Below are 19348 nucleotides of genomic sequence, written 5' to 3' on the forward strand. Positions count from 1 at the left end.
CTTTTAAAAAAAAAAAAAAAAAAAAAAAAAAAAAAAAAGCCTGTAAAGTTATGGAACAACATCCTAAGGACAGATGAGACAAAGATCATCTTGCAACACAATGATGAGAAGAAGAGTATGGAGAAGTGAAGGAACTGCTCATGATCTGAAGTATACCACTTGATCTTATGGTGTGGGCATGTATGGCTGCCAATGAATACAATGGTTCTGTTGTATTTATAGATGATGTAACTGCTGACAGAAGCAACGGGATGAATTCACAGTGTAGGGTGACAAACCCAAAGCCTCCTTTGATAGCAACCCAAGACTTTTTTTTCACCCCCAGTCAAAGAGGTGGAATGATCTTCAATGGCCAAGTCAAGATCCATCCATGATGCAGTTGTTGATCGAAATGTTTCACTTTGACTTTTGAAGATAAATAGCCTCACATCACCACAGATCTACATCACAGATCCTCCATCATACCCAACAGTGTTGATTAGATTCTTTTCCATATAAGCACCACCCTTTTTACTCCAAATCCAACTTGGGTGTTTGTTGCCAGAAAGCTTTATTTTTTATTATTTCTCATCTGATCACAGAACCCAGTTCCAGTACTCGTCTCCCTACTGAAAAAACAAACAAACAAAAAAACAGTCAAAGCACTCTAAAGCTGTACTTAGAGGCGGGAAGACAAAGAGTCAAGTCCAAATCAAAAGTGTGCATTGAATGCTGCCTTCTGAGATGACACAAAAGGTCTCATAGATGTATCTTTTTCCGTCGTACATATCCCAGAATCCCGTGTGTCAGTCAGTGTGGGAGAGAGGTTGCAGTTTGTGGAAAAAGTTATTCGAAATGATAATTTTAAAACTTGATTTTATTTCTACTGAGAAACGACTGGTGTAGTTACAGTATTAATGCCAATGATGCTTTATTTCTACTACAATTTTCATACCGCCCAAATCGCTGCACGGATGATGCTATCACGCATCTCCTAAACACTTCTCTGTGCCATCTGGACTGCAGAAAGGGAAATTATGTTAAAATGCTGTTTGTTGACTACAGCTCAGCATTTAACACTAGATTACCCTCCAAACTCACCACCAAGCTGGAGGACCTGGTTCTCACACCATCACTGGCCCAGTGGATCTCCAACTTCCCGACGGACAGACCATACGCAGTTAGGGTTGGCAAAAACCCTCCCCCCCCTCAGGGATGTGTATTGAGCCCCCTGCTGTACTCTCTTTACACCTATGACTGTGTGGCCACTTCCAACTCTTCCACCATTATTAAGCACGCTGTTGTGTTGGGCCTGATCTCCGATAACAAGAAGGCCTATTTTAAGGAGAACTGGTGCCAGGAGAACAATCTCTTCCTGAATGTCAGCAAGACAAAGGAGCTGGTTGTGGAAAGCAGGAGAGGAGCTATCATCCACTCAAGATCAACGGGACCCCAGTAGAGCATGTGGACAGTTTCTTTTACCTTGGTTTTTTCAGGCCTTTTGTGTTCTTTCTTATTAATAGGTGAGATGGCCACACGTAATGTTTTTGCTCTTCCTGATGGGTTTGCTTGGGCTTGCATCAACTTTCGACATGGTCATACCAGACTTCAAACCCCAATTTAAAATAAACAAATAAATAAATAAAACTGTGGGGTTAGCTGAAGATGAGAATCCACAAGAGAGAAGCCAGAAACGTTGAAGGATCTGGAGATATTGTGTGTTGAGGAGCAGTCTCATCATCATCATCCAATAATAAAAAAAAAAGAGGTTGTAGAAAGCACAAGCCTAGCTTGAAGGGCGTGCACACCGATTAAGGGGAGATTTATCAGTGCAGCTTCTAGTGCTGTTTAACAAAACATTATGGAGCAGTTTAACGGTTGTGTGGAAATAGAAATGTGTCTGTGACAGAGGTGAAGATTTCATCCGCGTGCATCAGTATCAAAATGCTATGTTAAATTGCTTACAGAGACAAATTCAACATCGTCTTCCTCTGCGTCTTCAGTGCCTGCATTAGTGGACATTGTCCTGTGTGTCAGATCTGTGAAGACGAAAAACACCACCACATGAGCATTTTATTGCTGTTACCCATCAGACTAACACTCATTTCTAATATTGGCAGTGTTAGATACTAAAAGGCGCTTTACAAACTTTTTAATAACATTTTTAATTAATAACAACTCCTTAATTAGCACTAATACCATTCATTCCCCATGCTAAACGCTGCTTAATGCTGACATTTCGTGTCTAATGTTACACTTTACTCAGGCTAGTTCGCTAGCCAGCTAGCTCCTTTCTTTTTAGCTCATGTCTATACTACTATCATTATTGACTAGTTATCATGATGTGCTAAAAATAAACAAGCTCTTCATATTGTTTACGTTCACATACATTCAACACCAACGTCACAACATAAAAAACAGAACCACGACTATAAAAAAGGGTCCACAGAATACAGATGAGGGTGTGAGAAGAGAAAACATACCCGCTTGGATTTACAGCTGTGTGGCATTTAGCGCCGATTAAACACAAACACACACGGTGAGTTTTCAAAGTTAAAGTCATCGGGCGCCAGAGAACACAGGAAAATGGCAGCATTCAAGTAGCAATTAGCCGTTGATGCTAGCTGCTACCATACGGCAACGCGTCAGCCATATTGAGAGGGGCGAGATTGTCTTGAAAACAACTGACAACTGGAAGTACAGAGTTGTTTGGGGGGTGTTTAAAAAGTGAATTAACATTTCAATTATCAAAGTATATGGCAATTTAAAATATAAACAGAAACCCAAAAGACTGTTGTTTTTTTGTTGTTGTTTTTGTTTTGTTTTTTAAAGCTGAATGCACGCTGTTATTTCTTGTTTTTGACTTTTCAGCGCCGCCATCTTGAAGTGACGTCACGGAACTCGGAGAAGTTGGAGCGTTCAAAAAAAAATTACGAGTTCATACGGATCTTTCCTCATGGGAAAATTGAAACTTGGTCATGAACGAACCATCATCCATGATAAGCGTGTAAAGAGATACGGGTGTACCTGGAAAACATCTCTAACTTGCTTTAACAGATTTGCGTTGGTTTAAAAAAAAGGGCAGCATAATGCAGGTTATGTATAGCCTATGTAAATATATAGGTTTGTGTGTAAAGAAAAAAATTATTGGCAACAAAAACCAAAGATGTTATTGGAGGTAAAAGAAGAATGGTTATACAGATTTAAAAAATAATAACAATAAATCTAATCAACACTGTTAAGCATGGTGGAGGCTTTGTGATGTTGTGGGGTTGTTAGGATGCATAATATCACGGACGCCATGAAGTTCCAATAGATTTTAAATTCACATCTGTCTTCAACAAGAAGCTACGAATGAGTAAAATGCTTGTTTCTGTGGTCACAGAAGCATTGTTGTGTGAATTTGGATTTGTTTGTTGTTGTCATTGTTGTAGATTATTGTCGTCATCCAGCCATGCAGTCAGGGGAATCCATGAAGTAAACCCCATTGAAAACCTATGGAATGACCTTGTGTGTAGTTGCATGTAAATATAGGGTTTGTGCATATATACATATAAAACGTTATAAAATAAATAGATACATTTGATGAGAATATAGATGAGGATACTGTTTAAAAAAGGCGTATCCAAATTCAGTCCGAAAAACGATATACAGTGTTACAGCTATATACAGCTATACAGATATACAGCTATACAGATATACAGCTAAACACATCAGTTTCGTCAGTTTCTTTACTTGAACATGTAGTAATTAGTTTAACATATTATTGTGATAGAGCCTTAAATCGTGGCAAATATTGGTATCTGACTTCCTATCTACATATGCTCTAATATCCTCAGCTTTGTAATTAGGTAGAACAATTCATTCTGAAGTGGGCAGGCTTATAGGGTGGTACAGCAATTAGCTTTGCCTCCTCACAGTCCCAGGTTTGATCCTGAGCTCAGGTTACTCTCTGGAGTTTCTGTGCATGTTCTTCACATGTTTTTTCCTCTGGGTTCTCTGGTTTCCTTCCACTTCACAAAAACATGTCAGTAGGTGAATTGGCTGCACTAAATTGCCCCTAGATGTTTAATGCCTTTTACATGTATGTGTGCATGGTATGCTGTAGTGAAATGGTGTCCTATTCTGGGTGTATGCATAAGATAGGCTCTGGATTCATCTTGACCCTGTGTGCGCTGATTCTCCCCGTGCTTTGCGGGTTTCCTCCCCCAGTTCAAAGACATGCGTTGTAGGCTGATTGGCATTTCCAAATTGTCCGTGAAGTGTGAATGTGTGTGTGATTCTTCCCTGCGATGGGTTGGCACCCCATCCAGTGTCCTCCCCGACTTGTGCCCAGAGTTAGGCTCCAGGCTCCCTGCGACCCTGTGTAGGATATGCGGTATGGAAAATGGATGGATAGATGGATCCATCCACCATGCTCTCTGTTATTCTTATTCTTATTCTTTAGTAGTAGTAGCTATTAATCAAGGTCAGTCATGTCTTGAGCCTGTAAGGAGGACTCCAGATGGATGGATAATAATAATAATAATAATAATAATAATAATAATAATAATAATAATAATAATAATAATTATTATTATTATTATTATCCATCCATCTGGAGCCTATAATAATAATAATAATAATAATAATAATAATAATAATAATAATTATTATTATTATTATTATTATTATTATTATTATTATTATTATCCATCCATCCATCCATCTTCTGTACCGCTTATCACAGAGGGTTGTGGGAAACCTGGTACCTATCCCATTGAGCATGGGGCACACCCTGGATGGGGTGCCAGTCTATCGCAGGGTACACTCACATATACATTCATACATTATGGACACTTTGGACATGCCGCTCAGCCTACCGTGCATGTCTTTGGACTGGGGGAGGAAACCGGAATACCCAGCGGAAACTCCCGCAACACGGGGAGAACATGCAAACTCCGCACACGCACAGGGCGGCGGCAGGAATCTAACCCCCAACCCTGGCGGTGTGAGGTGAACGTGCTAACCACTAAGCCACCATTAACCCATTATTATTATTATTATTATTATTATTATTATTATTATTATTATGATGATGATGATGATGATGATGATGATGTAGCAATCGAGGTAAAGTCTGTTTTGAGTACAAAATAACAGCCTGTGAGGAGGACTTATTTAAAGTCCAAAGATGTCAACCTCAGTGTGTGTGTGTGTGTGTGTGTATGTGTGTGTGTGTGTGTGTGTATGTTAATCTGAGGCAGAGCCCGCAGTGTGGGCGCAGGTCGGATGCCTTTAAATATCGTGCTCTCTGCAGCTTTGCTGAGCTCGGATGCAGATGCGCTCGCTCGCTCTCTCTCTCTCTCTCTCTCTCTCTCTCTCTCTCTCTCCCCCCCTCTGCATGACCAGTAAAAGCAGGGCCCGTGCTGACTCATGCCCGACTTACGTTATCCAGATCAATGGAGCTGCTCGTAATGGTGACTGTAAGGAGCGCGCGCCGTTAGCCTTAGCCCATAGATATGTGCGTATGTGCAGGTGGGGCTGCGCTACATCGCGATGATCGCTGCGGCTTTTCTGGTTTTACTGAGACCCTTGAGCATTCAGTGCCTGCTGCTGCTGCTATTGCTTTTGGTTGGAACGGTGGCCACGATCCTGTTTCTCTGCTGCTGGCATCGGAGGCTTCGCCATGAGAAGATCCCTATAAAATCCGTCTTCTCGAGGCGATCGAGGAGTCGTGGTGCGTACAACGCCTCATTGGCGTGAATCCAAGACTTTGTTGTTGTTATTATTGTTGTTGTCTTAAATAAACTATTTCAGCGTGTTTTAGTGTGCTTTGGTCCATTTTTTGTATCTCAGTCGGGTTTATGCGTTCATCAAAGCGCGTGACTCCTGGCTCGAGCGGCATCCGCGCGCGCTCCTCTATATGTGATATATGCTGCATCGTCTGTCCTGCAGAATACAATGTGTTTAACAGTGTGACATGTTTATCTCAATATTCCGATTAATCGAGCAGGCTGTCATTTTAAAGATAAATACATTAGGCTATCAGTGCTCGGGTGTTTCAATCTTTCCCGTTTGTTCCAGAAGCTGGTCTTCGGGCGCATCATTTTCGAGCTGAGGTAATTTCTCTTTCTCATTTTTATGTCAAGGTCATTTTAGGAGATGTAATTATCTTCTGGGAATTCGTATACAAGATGAATCCGGTTTTCTTTTTTTTTCTTGGAAAAGTTCTGCTCTGTTTTCCCCCTATTATGACACTTTCAATGTGTGCCACGTAAAATACGCATTGCGCATGCGCAATCAGTGCATCCTCTAACCTAAATATTACTAACCCGTGGAAATGTGAGCTGAGGTAATTCCTTCTTTTTTCATGTCAAGGTTATAATTATCATGTAATTATAGTCTGGGGATTATTATACAAAAAATGGGCCTGCTTATGGGAAAGTTGTGCTCTGCTTTGCTTTTAAACACTTTTAAAGTATGACAGATTTAACGAGTTTTGGAGCGTATCCGAAAATACTGCACTGCGCATGCGCAATTAGTAGCCTATACTTGCTAACCTCAGTAAGTTCAGTGCGTATGCTGAGTGTGGAAACGGAACGTTGCTGAAGTTAAGGTAAGGATTTTAAACAGTAGATACTGTTTACGGAAGTGAATGTGTTAGGCTATGTGGTGTGTGTTGACAGGGTTTTCGGCACAGCCCGCGCCATGGCCGGAGGAGTACAAGAGCCCGAGTGTGTGAAGAGCGACCTACGGTTGATCCAGCAGAGAGTGAGCCAGATTCCAGCAGTGCTGTGAGGAAACGCAAAGTGACCAAGAGAGTGCAGCCTGAGTTTTATCACTCCGTCCAAGTAACCCCCACGCGCAGACCAGTAGGTGTACGTTTCACATTTCTGTTCTCCTCACATCCTCAGGAAATTCATTTTGTTCATATGTAAACATTGTCCATTGTATTGTCAAGATGACTTTGATTTTGGTTCATTCATAAGCTAAACCTCTGAACTAACAAGGGTTTTTCTTTTCTGTCATGCTTAATGGTTGAAACCTTCTACAGCAGGAACTTTGAAACTTTTTATAGCTAAGGACCCAATTAACTATCAAATAAACAACTCCGGGTTCCTCCCTTAGTCCAGAGACATGCATAGGCTGATTGGCATGTCCAAATTGTCCTTTGTGTGTGTGTGTGTGTGTGTGTGTGTGTGTGTGTGTGTGTGTGTGTGTGTGTGTGTGTGTGAGAGAGAGAGAGAGAGAGAGAGAGAGAGAGAGAATGAGTGTGTCCTGCAATGGATTGGCACCCTGGCCATGGTGTACCCTGCCTTGTGCCCGATGTCCCCTGGGATAGGCTTCCCTGTGACCCTGAAGGATCCATCCATTCAGATGGATTTTGAACTTCCAGATGGATGGATGGATAAATTCCACAGACCCCCTAAGCACAGATTTATTTTGTCTATTTATTAGAGCTGTAGAGCATCATGTTTCTGAACGTTCCACCAACAAATTCCAATTTGACATAATTTATAGCACTGCTTGTTTTGAATTGAGGTTTGGATACTCTTATGTATGATTATGTTGGGTTGTAATTGTTGCCACTGTATCAACACTTAAATTACAGACCAGTTCTTTACAGACCCCTGAAGCATCCTTTGAAGGGTTTAAACAGTGTAAATGAATTCATTTAATAATAATAAAAAGGTTCCTCAAGTGTTCCTTGGATGGTTTTTGGTTCTAACTGGGAGCTTTTCTGAGAACGAAACCTTAATTGTAGCGTTCTACACAGAAACTCAGTGCGCCTGACTGTGCACTCAAAAATACTGCAGTGGAATTGACACAAATCATCACAGCTTCTGTAACAGCTCATTGAGAAAGGAAAGACTTTCATAGACTTTCATAGATTTTGACATGGTTCATTTAAAAAAAAAAAAAAAAAAAAAAAAAAGCCCACCAGAATGTTTAAAGGTGATTGGACAGAGAATTATGCATTTATATTCTCAGCTTCAAGTTCAAAAGAGACGTGTCTCATCTGTTCAGAGTTTGTGGTGCTAGTCAAAAGTGGTGATGTAATTAGTTTCTGTGCTGAGAGCTAGGAACTAATTGGTAATGGTTAAACACTAAAAGGGAACTGGTGCAAAAATGTAACATTGATCCTCATGATAAGTTCCACTGATTCATAGGTTAATACTTAACATGGCTCCTCAGGCTGATTTCTATTTAGCTCAAACACAGTGAATCAATTGGATGAATCAATTTAGATGAGTTCTGTTTACGTCATGGGTTAAAACCTATGAAAACATGGTTTTGTTTATTTTTAGTTCAAAAGATGGAACCGGATGTTGACAAGTTAAGAGTTGCACATTCTCTGTTCAGCTCTGGTGTGTTTACTTAATGTGATAAATACTGACCAGAAAAAATGACAACCTTTTACATGTAGCTTGAATAGTAGGTAAACTGATCATATTCTGAAACATTTATTATTATTATTATTATTATTATTATTATTATTATTATTATTATCTGCATGTTAGGGCTTAGGCATTTTACAGTTACATCTAGATATCAAAATGTATTAAAATCTCAGCCAAAACTCTTACCAACTTTTATTGACTCTGAGGACATATTTATTTATATATATTTATATATACACACACATACATATAATGCACGTGTGCCTCCTTATTTTCAGCACTGTATGTGTGGTGTGTATGTAAGTAGCATGTATGCTACTATGTAATTCTGTATGATCATTTTATGTAATATACTCCAATACACAGCCAACACCAGAATTATTGGTACTTTTCATGAGAATAAGCTCAATTGAATAGTGAATATAACATGAATAACTCATGTCAGTGATATTTTGAGTGTAAACATTTTGGAAGCGAGAATTGTCTAGCTTTATTTTTGCTCAGTATTTCTTAACTACTGCATTGTTTGTTTGCAAAATCATAAGTTCTTCTAAAGAACTTTGCCTTCATCACCATCTTTCTCACTGTTGGGCAAAATGTAAATCGCTCCAGACATTTGAGACATTTTTCCGTATGCCACTGATGGTGCTTAAAGGCTTATCCATATTTTATATCTCTTATGTGGCTTGCGGTCAACAACCATCTGTCTCATTTATATGGAATGCTCTTTGGTTTTCTCTGTGGTAATGGATGACGGAACCCTATATCCCAAATTGGAGTGCAGTGGTCCTCATTTGTGCATGCCCATGGGGTGTGGGGTTCGCAAGATTGTCTCATTTCTCTATTTGGGGTTCAAGAGAGTAACGACGAGAACCTTCTATATCACCCTTGATGTGATCTGGGGCAATGCTTACATCAATGCTGACTCCTCCACAGTCTCTTTTTGATTATTATTAACATTGAGGACCAGTCACAGCAAAAAGGTTAGCAGACAGCAACAAAACGACTGAAACAACATTTGAAGCCACTTGGAGAAGGACTGCAGGGGGTGCGGGTGCAATTTGGCACAGGGCCAAAGGTGTTTGTGTGCGATCCTATATTTATACCTCAGGAAAACAGGGGTAGGGAATAACAGATTTCCTTGAGACTGAGAATAATTAAAATAAAAGAATTGAGTATTTATTCTAAATACCTGGTAGGGGTGTCAATAATTTTACCACATTTACTGGTGCCACAATTTTACCAATAATTGTAAGAGAAGTTAAACAGTTTCTCCTGTTGTTTTTGTGAAACTTTGAATTAAATATGTTATTAATGCCTGTCTATTAAAGGGTGGCAATAATTCTGGAGCTGATTCGCATGTAAGAATAATAATAATACACTACAACATTACTGCTGTGTTTATAAAAAAAGGCGTTACTAAACAAACTAACATTGTGTCAAATAGCATGCTTATGTACTATTCCTGAGCTTTATTTAGTACTAGCACTGACAGTTTCCCTATTACAGTTAGTGTTTAAAAACCTCTTAAACCTACCGAAAGGTCTGAGTACCAGCCTTCTGGATTTTCTAGATTAGTAAATATCTTTTAAAAGTAAGATTAGAGCTTTCGAAGTGAGAATTTTAGAGAAACGTCTATTGAACGTTGTTGTGCATGAAAATACAGTTTGACTTGGAAACCAGATCGACAGAGATGTTTTGGCTCTTACATGCCATCTAGTGGGTGCCGCACTTAATCCTCTAGATGTATATAAGATACGCGAACAACTATGTGAACAATGCCACTTGCATAGCTGTGCACACACATGCAAATGTGAAGTGAACTATATTTATGCCTTAAAGTGCTACATCACTCTCTTTAGCTTACATTTACATTTTATGGCATTTGGCAGACGCATTTATCCAGAGCAACTTAGTTATCTCATTTATACAACTGAGCGTTAAGGGCCTTGCCCAAGGGCCCAACAGTGGCAGCTTGGCAGTGCTGGGATTTGAACTTCTGACCTTCTGTTCAGTAAACCAGAGCCTTTCATCACTGCCCCTTTAGGTATAGATGAAGCAAGCTGGCACCACTATCAGCAGGAAATCAAATGGTATTGTGGGTAATACCACTGCTAATTTGATTATAAAATCAATCTTGGATGCAGAACATATTCTAATTATAATGGTTAACATACAGGTCATTCATGGTAGATTTATCTTTAAATAGAAAGGTATAGGGGTGAGGCAGATTTTGAGTTTTGATTCTGGCTTGTTTAAAAAAAAATTTAGGGTGGGTTTGATTGGCCATCGGGATCAGAACATGACACAAACAGCTTTATCATGATACTGATTAAAAACACTCTAGTTTTTTTGTTGTTGGTCTAATTAACTAATATTATAAAATTGCTGATTCATGCAAGCAAAAGCATATGTGCAAGAACATTCTCCTTTGCTTCAAATCGATTTATAACTACAGGCGAAGGTTTTGCTTTCTCCAGTGCTACTAAAGCTCCGTCCTTTACATAATCTAAAAATAATACCTCAAGTTTACTCCTTTTTCCTCACAACAATTAATTAAAAGCCCCGAATTTAACCAGCATTCATTTAGATAATGTTCGGTCTTTAACATGAGCCCTTAACATGAATTAGTTTTGGCATTTGTTAAATATTTCGTCTTTTATGATAGAAATGCAGAAATCTTGTAGAACCAGCATACTGCGCAACCACATTAAAAGTAATCCTGTAACAGTCATAAACATATTTTAAGCCTTAAAGTCTTTGAATCCTCCCTACTAGTCTGCGATGAAACAGGAAAAGAGTCAGACAAGACTTTTTTTTTTTTTTTTTTTTTTAATGTTTTGGCTGATATTTAACTAAAAGAAAACAGGATGTGAAGTATAGGGATTATGCATGTGTGGGCTTGCTGTTTCTTCATCCTGATCCGGTGCTCCATTGTTTCTTTTTGTATTATGATTTTTTAAAATAATGCATGTCCTTTTATTCTAACATGTTTGAAATGGGTTCTGGAATATCAGTTACACAGCACAATAGCTGGAACGTTGTTTTGTCTCCTCGTCAATGCTAACGTGTTATTTCTTTTTAATGCCGTTTCAGATATTTGCGTCCTGTTACTGTTTTAACGCGGTCTCGTGGAGCACTAATCAGGAAAGCATTGAGAGAGGCTTGCACATTATCCTCAGATTATGTTCTCTGCATTAGATAGTCCTCCATTTTTATCGACCCCTATCAAATTGCCCCAGCATTTGATACTTGAGCGGCTCAGCCGTGCTCCATTATAAGGGGAATATGATCAGTTGTAATTCGTCCCAAAGAATGCTTTATACAGGAAGGGAAACTTCTCAGATATACAGTGGGAAAGAGGCAGTTAACATTCCTCTGATCTTTCTGAATGCAAGACACTTTAAAGTGACAAATTACAAAATGTAAACGGCAAAAATTTCCATATAAAATCAGCTCCATAAAGGGATGCATGTGGATGGAAACAATAGAAAAGGTGGACTGTGGCATTCAAACAAAGCTTGATTAGTTTTTAGGGAGCCAGTGTGCGCCAAGAAATCATTCCCCACATCATTACACCACCACCACCAGGCTGAACTGTAGACACAAAATGTGTTAAGTCTGTGGATTTATGCTGCTAAATTCTGACCCTACCATCTGCATGTAACAGCAGAAATTGTGATTTATCACATCAGGTGATTCAATTGTCCAGTTTTGGTAAGTCTGTGCCCAATGTAGCCTCAGATCTGTTTTTGGCTGACAGGAGTGGAACTCGATGTGGACTTCTGCTGTTGTAGTCCATATACCTCAAGGTTCAGCATGTTTTGCATTCTGAGATGCTCACCACGTATCCTTCCTCTCAGCTCAAACCAGTCTAACCATTCTCCTCTGACCTCTGTGTTTAACAAAACTGTGTGTCATAATTATTGGCACCCCTACAAATTCTTAGCCCTATTCCTTTTTTTTTTTTTTTTTTTTTTTTTTTTTTTTTAAAACAGTTATTCAAGACTTCCTGTTTCACTGAGGTAACACATGGCAGATTCGCTGAGTCATTTATTAACATGGGGAAGATTACAGCATACACAAATGAAATGAGATAGAAAAAAAAAAAAGTGTTGCCCTTCGCAAATCAGGCAAAGACTTTAAGAAAGCCCACATTCACTGGGCAATAATTAAGGGGTTTAAAACAACTGGAGCTGTAATAATCATGCCTGGAAGAGAACGCAAGTAAGGAGCATGGTTATAGCTGCAACAGTTTCTCTGACAGACAGTCAGATATTTGCAGAAGCATTTTGGGAAAATTTTGTGGTCACCAAGTTTCCAAATCTACAATTAGATGCCACCTTCATTCCAACAAACTTGTTTAAAGGTCATCCAGAAGATTTTTGTCTTTAATCACAAATGTAAGCACCTGAAGTTTGCTAGACTGGAACGTTGACTGGAACCAGGTTTTATAGTCAGACGAGACAAAAATAGAGCTTTTTGGCAACAAGTACTGAAGGTGACCTTGCCGTATAAAGAAGGGTTGTTGTACAGAAAAGAACCTTTTTACTTGTTTACTGTTTAATGTTTACTATGTTGGAAGATCTGTGAAGTGGGGCTTGCTGAATGACCTCAGAATCAAGCTTTTGACATGGCCATCCCAGACCCGTAAACTAAACCCCAATGAAGGAAAAAACCTGTTGGGCGAGGTAGATTAATATAATTAACCACAAACCACCTTTTTTTTCCTCCCTCATACCTTTTTACCCATTAGTGCCGTGTGTGCCAATAATTCTGCAGCTGACTTTATATTTGCCAAAAACCTTAAACGTGACTTTGATATCTATTTAATTCCTATGTTCATATGTTGGCCATTTACTTTATACTATGTCAGCATGTTTATATGCACATATTTTCAAATCATATACACTTACTATATCCAAGAGTCATTTACCTTTAGTCATTTGCTGGACGCAAACTCGCAGTTTGAGTGTGAGTATTTGCTTATTTTAAGGTTAATCAGCGATTAACAGAGACAAAGAGGATATAAGTATTATTATAGGATATAATATTAATAGGTTGCATTTCGTTTGAGCTTTACAAGTTATTCTACTTCATTTGATGCTTTATCTTGTGTATGTTACTAGGTTTTTGTTTTCCTTGTATCAAATTTCATAATGTTGTTCTGCCTGTATAACTACAAAGAACCTTGCACTGAGGAGCGTTTTGATCCATATCAAGCACTGGCATTTGTGAAGGAGTGTTGCCTTATATCACCGTCTTGTTTCTACTTGCCTTGAATCGGATAAAGAAAACTATGACTACTAACAAACTGTGGAAAATGTTCATCATGAAGGAAAACCGGACAACCTTTGGAAACATGAAACCGTGGTCCAGCATATGACGTCACACACACTCGCCTACATTTCGAGGAGAAGAGTGAACAGATGGCACAGTAACCCAGCGCAGGAACACATGTCGCTTCCAACATTTGTAGAGATTAAAAATCAGATGACTCATGTCTAAAAAAAACAAAACAAACCCTCATGTATTTGCAGGGAAGGCATGTCTGCCACATCCTGAACAAACTGACCACCTTTTAGAAGCATATACGAAGATCCCAGAACATGAATTGAAACATTTACTTAATGTTGCTAAAGAAACCTGGTAAATTCTAACACAAAGGGAGTACAATTATACATTCGTACATTCATCTTCAGGGGTACTGTGGATCCAGGGTCTGTCTCTGGAACACTGGGCAGGAGGCTGGGATACACCGTGGATCAGACAGTCTGTGACCGAGCACCACACACACACACACAGATCAGAGTATGATGATTTCCCTGAACAAAGACAAAGCTATCTCTAGTGCTACAGGACCTGAATATATAAAGACAGGTAAATATCTCATGTGAAGTGGAAACGAATGCATAGTTTAATGAAAGTCTGAGTAAAATTTAATGCTGGGTTTTAAGACTTCAAAGAGGCTCCAAAGGCTTCATTATTATTATTATTATTATTATTATTATTATTATTATTATTATTATTTCAACAGTGAAACATTTAAAAATGGATGGAGTCCTATAGGCTACGTTTGTGTTCTGTCAGCTCAACTATTTGAATGTCATGTTTTGGGTTTGAAACTCATTGCGTTGATGAGCTGAAAATCTAAGGATATTTTTCAAATGCAAAAATAAATTAATCGCAGGTTGTTATTATTATTATTATTATTATTACTTTTTAAAAAAACTGTTAGTGTTTCATTCTGATATTGATGAAAGAGAAACATGTCTCATCAGTATCAGAATGAAACATTGTCTAGCAGTTAAAAAAAAAAAAAAAGTGCGTGAGCGCGACGTGCGCACTGAGCGCGCGCGGGGGGTGCGGGGCACTTTCCGTTAATCATACACACACGGCCACGCACCCTCAGAGCGATGGCGCTGTAACACCACGGTTTCTGTCCATCCCATAATAAATATAGTCTGTCTGTATCCAGGGAGCGATGACGCGTTATCATGCCACAGCAGCGTTATCGCGCAACAGCCCAGACTGTTCTCCCGGTCTGCGCGCTCCCACAGCTTTAAAATACCGAGATCGATCTGGATGAAGCCGATTACCGTCCGAACAAGGGTGCGGTTCTAGACAGAGTTGATTTTATAGCATTGATAAGCGGCACCAGGCTGTCAGTCCTTCCAGCTGAAATCTGCACAGCGGTACAGTAAGTCTCCGTCTTGTCCTGTCGGGGGAGCCAGACGCATTCAGACTTTCATTTTCCCCTCACACGGTGGTTGCTTTTTTTTTTTTGACTGTCAGTGAGAGATCAGTTCAGAGTATCCGCGAAGAGATGATCCCCTGAAGCTCATAACGTGTTTCTTTCACCTCCTGGGAGAAGCAACGATGGTGAGAGCAGAAAACGCGCATGGAGTCTCGTGCTGTTGTTATTGTTGATCAAGATGTACAGTGTTTACTGAGATCGCTCTCTCTATTTTTTATCCATTGTTCCAACAGAGCTCGGGATCCGGGAACGCTTCTCTGCGTTGCTCAATGTCTTCCTCGGTTGATTTCTCGGATGAGGACGACTACAGTGTGAGATCGGGGTGTGTATCGCCGGCACCCGGAGACACACTTCCGTGGAATTTACCCCGGCACGAGCGCTCCAAGCGCAAAATCCACGGCGGCTCGGTGCTGGATCCGGCCGAGAGAGCCGTGCTCAGGATCGCAGGTTAGAGCTACAGGCTGCTTTATTCCACACACTTCACAGCATGCTGTGTGATTACATCCAGGGGTGGTGTAGGCTTGTGTCTGTAAATATAGCCTAACGCTGTCCGTCTATTGTTGGCGTGTGCCAAGATATCCTGTTTTTACAGGATAATAAGTTTGGTTATAATGCTATAATGATGCTTTAATTTTATTAATGCTTCTCGAGTCAGTTATCACCAGAATTTGGTAAGGCTTTGAAGGCTGTGGTATTATTGTTTGTCAGTGAAAAAACACCAATAGGCGAATATAAATCCTGTTTGTGCGGACAGCCTTCACGACTTGCCCTTGTATATCCTGAAAGGCCATGATGATGATGATGATGGTGGTGGTGGTGGTGGTTATCGTCGTCATCCTTCCACTTCTGCTGCTACATAAAAGATAGCATACACAGTGCAAATGTAATGTCAAAATGTAGACCAAAAACAGAGCTACCCCTAATATATAATGAACATCAGCAAAACAGCTAGACATATTCTAATAAAAATAATGTTGTTATAGCCTAGTATAGGATGAAATAAGGATACCCACGTCATTAAAAAAAATCACAATCAATTAAGTGCTTATAGGTTATGTGTTGTTTTTTTGTTGTTGTTGGACTGAACATATTGCACTTGAACGGTCAAAATGATTAGAAATTAAAAATTATTAATAGGCAATACTAGGCTATGCAAAAAGTCTCGTGTTGAGTTCTTATACTAATATTATATATTTATGTTCAGATGGACTTACAGGAACACCGTGGTTCTTTTAACACTGTAGGTTTATGCTGTGCAGCCAGTGATGTGAGAAATCCTGTTTTCGGTTGTGCTACCTGTGAACAGCGCACAGGTTCCTCCGAGAGAGGAGTGAAATGAGGCTAGCGGCAGGACCATGCAGAGCTCGGCTTTCCTCCCAGACACGTGTGTGAAGAGCAGCCTGAAGACAAATACAAACCACACGATTTCTTTTAGAGTTTGCTTTAATATGGACATTACAGAGGCTTACCCTAATTTGTCACTAGCTTAGCCTATCTTGCAGGGGGGAAATAATTTTTTGATTGTATAATTCAGGCAAGGTAAAGTTGATCCTGAATTTGCATTGGTAGGCTGTTGATGTGTCATGGTGTGAGCTGCGATCATGGGGATATCACGCATCATCCTTGCACTGTAACACAGTCACTGTTTCATTAATAAGGGCATGACAAAATAGTATGCAGTACTGATGTGTCGTTCATGAATGATTCGTTCATTTGGAATGGATCTTTACTATGGCTCGGGAACAACGTGTTGTCTCAAGAGTGATTCGTTTCCGGAGAGAGGGATTAATTTTAATTATATTCTGTTGAAATGAACTAAATAACTTGGGGGAAAAAAAAGGATAAGTTCATTTTGCTGAAGGAGATTCAAAGATCCGAGTCAGTAAAATGATCCGAACTTCCCATCACTAGTACGCAAGCTTTAGGAGACGCGTGATTAAATTCCTGGAATTTCTTTTGCTTTTTATTATTGTAAAAGTATTAGTGTTAAAAGATAGCTAAAATTACACATTAGAGCGTAAACGTTTGTTTGTATTTCTCGGCTACTTTGGTAGAGTACGTTAGATTATAGGGCGTAGTATAGGGTAGAGGAGAGTAGAGCGCGCGGCTGTGATTTATGTCCTGACGCCTGAGCGGAAGTGGCTCTGATTGGTCGCTTAATGGACGTGGTGGGCGGGGCAAGCACTTGGGGCGTCGGCCTCAGTGGGACAGCGGCTCGCTTCGGGTCCAGGCGGCAGTCGCTCCTATACACCTCCGTCAGCCGGCTTAATGGCTCATTACACTCCGGGGCCGTGTGTGCTTTCCACTGAGATGGACTTTCTCCAGGCTTACGAGGGCGTACTCGAGAAATATAAAGGTATATATTTTTTGTTTTGTATTTTGAATGTGTGCTGAGGGTCGACCTAAAAATAAAGCGCGTCCCAGCTCTAGTGTTGACAGCGTTGCGCTCAAGGAAGGAATTTCGTGTGTAAACATAAGTTTTAAAATAACTTGTAAGTGTTTTAATGTTTGTATGTGTATACACGACGAGAATGAGCTTAATTAATGAGTAAAAGAAAAAGAAGTTTGAGCCTGGTGGAGTTTTTTTCTGTTTAACCGTCACTCTCAGGGGCGACCGTTATTTTGTAGGACGCGCGTGCGGGTCTGAAAATAATAAATTGAACCCGGAGGGACATTTTTAAATTATATTTTAAAAATGCATATTGTTACTGTGTAGGACATTAAAGCGAACAATAGTTTAACGTCTATAATTTCTCCTAATGAAAACGCTATGGGAGGTTTTAACCTGCACTCGGAATCAGGTCGACTGATGGCTTCTTGATAAGATGGAGCCTTTTGTTTGCAGCGCATGTTGTATGGAATTTCTTCCTTTCTTGTTGTTTTTTCTTCATCAAATATTATCCTTTCATCTTCTTCAGCTTTTCTGTTGAGCATAAAAATTAATAAATAAAAAAGAGGTTTTGTACAGATTCCTCCATCGCATGACATCAGCCCTCACATCCATCACATCAGTTCTGGTTCGTTCTCCTTCTGTGCGCATGCGCACAAGAGGAAACACTATTTATTGCACTCTGAATCATGGAGGAAACAGACTGCAAGTGCTTCCTGGTGTCCTGTTATCTCCTGAGTAAAATTACCTCATGCGTTTATTAAAGATGCATTAGTTGATTTTGTTTTTGTGATTTACTTGCAAATAACATGGAAGTTATGTAAACCATGATTAAAAACAAAACAATGGATTGAGCTGTGGCTGTTGCAGAAGTGTTGAGAGAATTTGGAAAATACACTTGTGGTCAGGAATGCTTGTTCGTGTTTGGTTGGGCCTCCTCGTCAATCATTTTATAGACACTCAATTTTGTGGGCTAAAGTAGATCCTGGGGGTGGAGCTTAGTGAACATGGGTGGGAATGATTGAGTGGGTTTAGGAGCAAAAAAACCAAACAAACCCTGGTCTTGATTTAAAAAAACACACACACACAAATCTTACATTTAAAGTGCACCTATTGTGGTTTTTCAAATGTTACTTTTCATTTAGTGTGTTATAGAGCTGTTTGTGAATGTAAAAAGTTTGGAGAGAAACAAAAATCAAAGCACACGACAAACTGAGTTATTGACCCCTAAAATAAGGAACCGATTCTGAACAGCTGAAACGAGTCGCTGGTAATTCCAGACTTACTTCCTGTACAAACATATAGGTTTGTAACAAAAAGCCACGCCTTTGTTCCTTATTGGCTGCTCGCTGACAGCGGTAGACCAATCACAACAGACTGGGACATCTGACCAATCAGTGCAGAGTATGCTCTCTGAAAGGAGGAGTTTAGATTGAATCCTCTAGAACAGATCATTTAACGAGTCGTTTGTGACACTGGAGGGGAAAAAGTTAATTATGAGCACGTTAAAGTGTTTTTTGACCCTGGTTGCATGTAAATCTATTGTATGAGACCTTTAAAACAAAATTAGGCCTGTTTCAAAACCATTATAGCTGTGCTTTAAGGGCTGCCGACATATGACCTCCTGAGCCATCAAGCAAGATGTGTCCAATACTGGGATATTCTTTTATCTGTCGAGAATTATAAGCAATCTGTCAGCTGTGGTGAAGCTTAATTGTGCTTCACAGCCTGCTGGTGTCACTTAATTTAGGAAACTGTGACTTTTGTTGTCTAGAGCATATAGATGATAAAACAAACAAAAAAAATCGCATCTCATGACTATGCTTCACAAACCCCACT

The 19348-nt window shown here is 39.7% G+C and overlaps 2 protein-coding genes and 1 long non-coding RNA gene across 31 annotated transcripts in view; 1 reads left to right on the forward strand and 2 right to left on the reverse strand.

Moving 5' to 3' along the window:
- Nucleotides 1-2867, reverse strand: part of znf451 (zinc finger protein 451) — an 11872-nt gene extending 9005 nt beyond the window's left edge. For 4 of the 5 annotated variants that reach the window (XR_008396260.1, XM_017464643.3, XM_053679480.1 and 1 more), the window contains exons 1-2: nt 2369-2456; nt 1945-2018 (exon numbers count right to left, since the gene is read on the reverse strand). Coding sequence is in view for 4 of the 5 variants with exons in the window: in XM_017464643.3 (XP_017320132.1) it covers nt 1945-2001 (57 nt within the window). In the remaining variant the exon portion in view is untranslated. The other variant, XM_017464642.2, reaches the window with a different exon arrangement.
- Nucleotides 2868-5458: 2591 nt separating this feature from the next.
- The window catches only part of dst (dystonin), a 155072-nt gene continuing 141182 nt past the window's right edge, over nt 5459-19348 (forward strand). For 8 of the 25 annotated variants that reach the window (XM_053679452.1, XM_053679455.1, XM_053679464.1 and 5 more), the window contains exons 1-4: nt 5462-5698; nt 6049-6080; nt 6648-6839; nt 15354-15567. In XM_053679452.1, coding sequence (XP_053535427.1) covers nt 5518-5698; nt 6049-6080; nt 6648-6839; nt 15354-15567 — 619 coding nt within the window. In that variant the 5' untranslated portion in view covers nt 5462-5517. Of the gene's footprint in view, nt 5699-6048; nt 6081-6647; nt 6840-14902; nt 15246-15353; nt 15568-16513; nt 17477-19348 lie in introns of those variants that run through there. The other 17 variants (XM_053679458.1, XM_053679467.1, XM_053679463.1 and 14 more) reach the window with 11 other exon arrangements.
- On the reverse strand, nt 15564-18136 carry LOC108263094 (uncharacterized). Its single transcript, XR_001812084.3, has 3 exons — nt 17906-18136; nt 16335-16520; nt 15564-15972 (listed from the first exon to the last, which is right to left on the reverse strand). It is a non-coding gene; the product is annotated as an uncharacterized LOC108263094 (long non-coding RNA).

Source organism: Ictalurus punctatus, chromosome 3, assembly GCF_001660625.3.
Source record: "Ictalurus punctatus breed USDA103 chromosome 3, Coco_2.0, whole genome shotgun sequence".
NCBI lineage: Eukaryota > Metazoa > Chordata > Actinopteri > Siluriformes > Ictaluridae > Ictalurus > Ictalurus punctatus.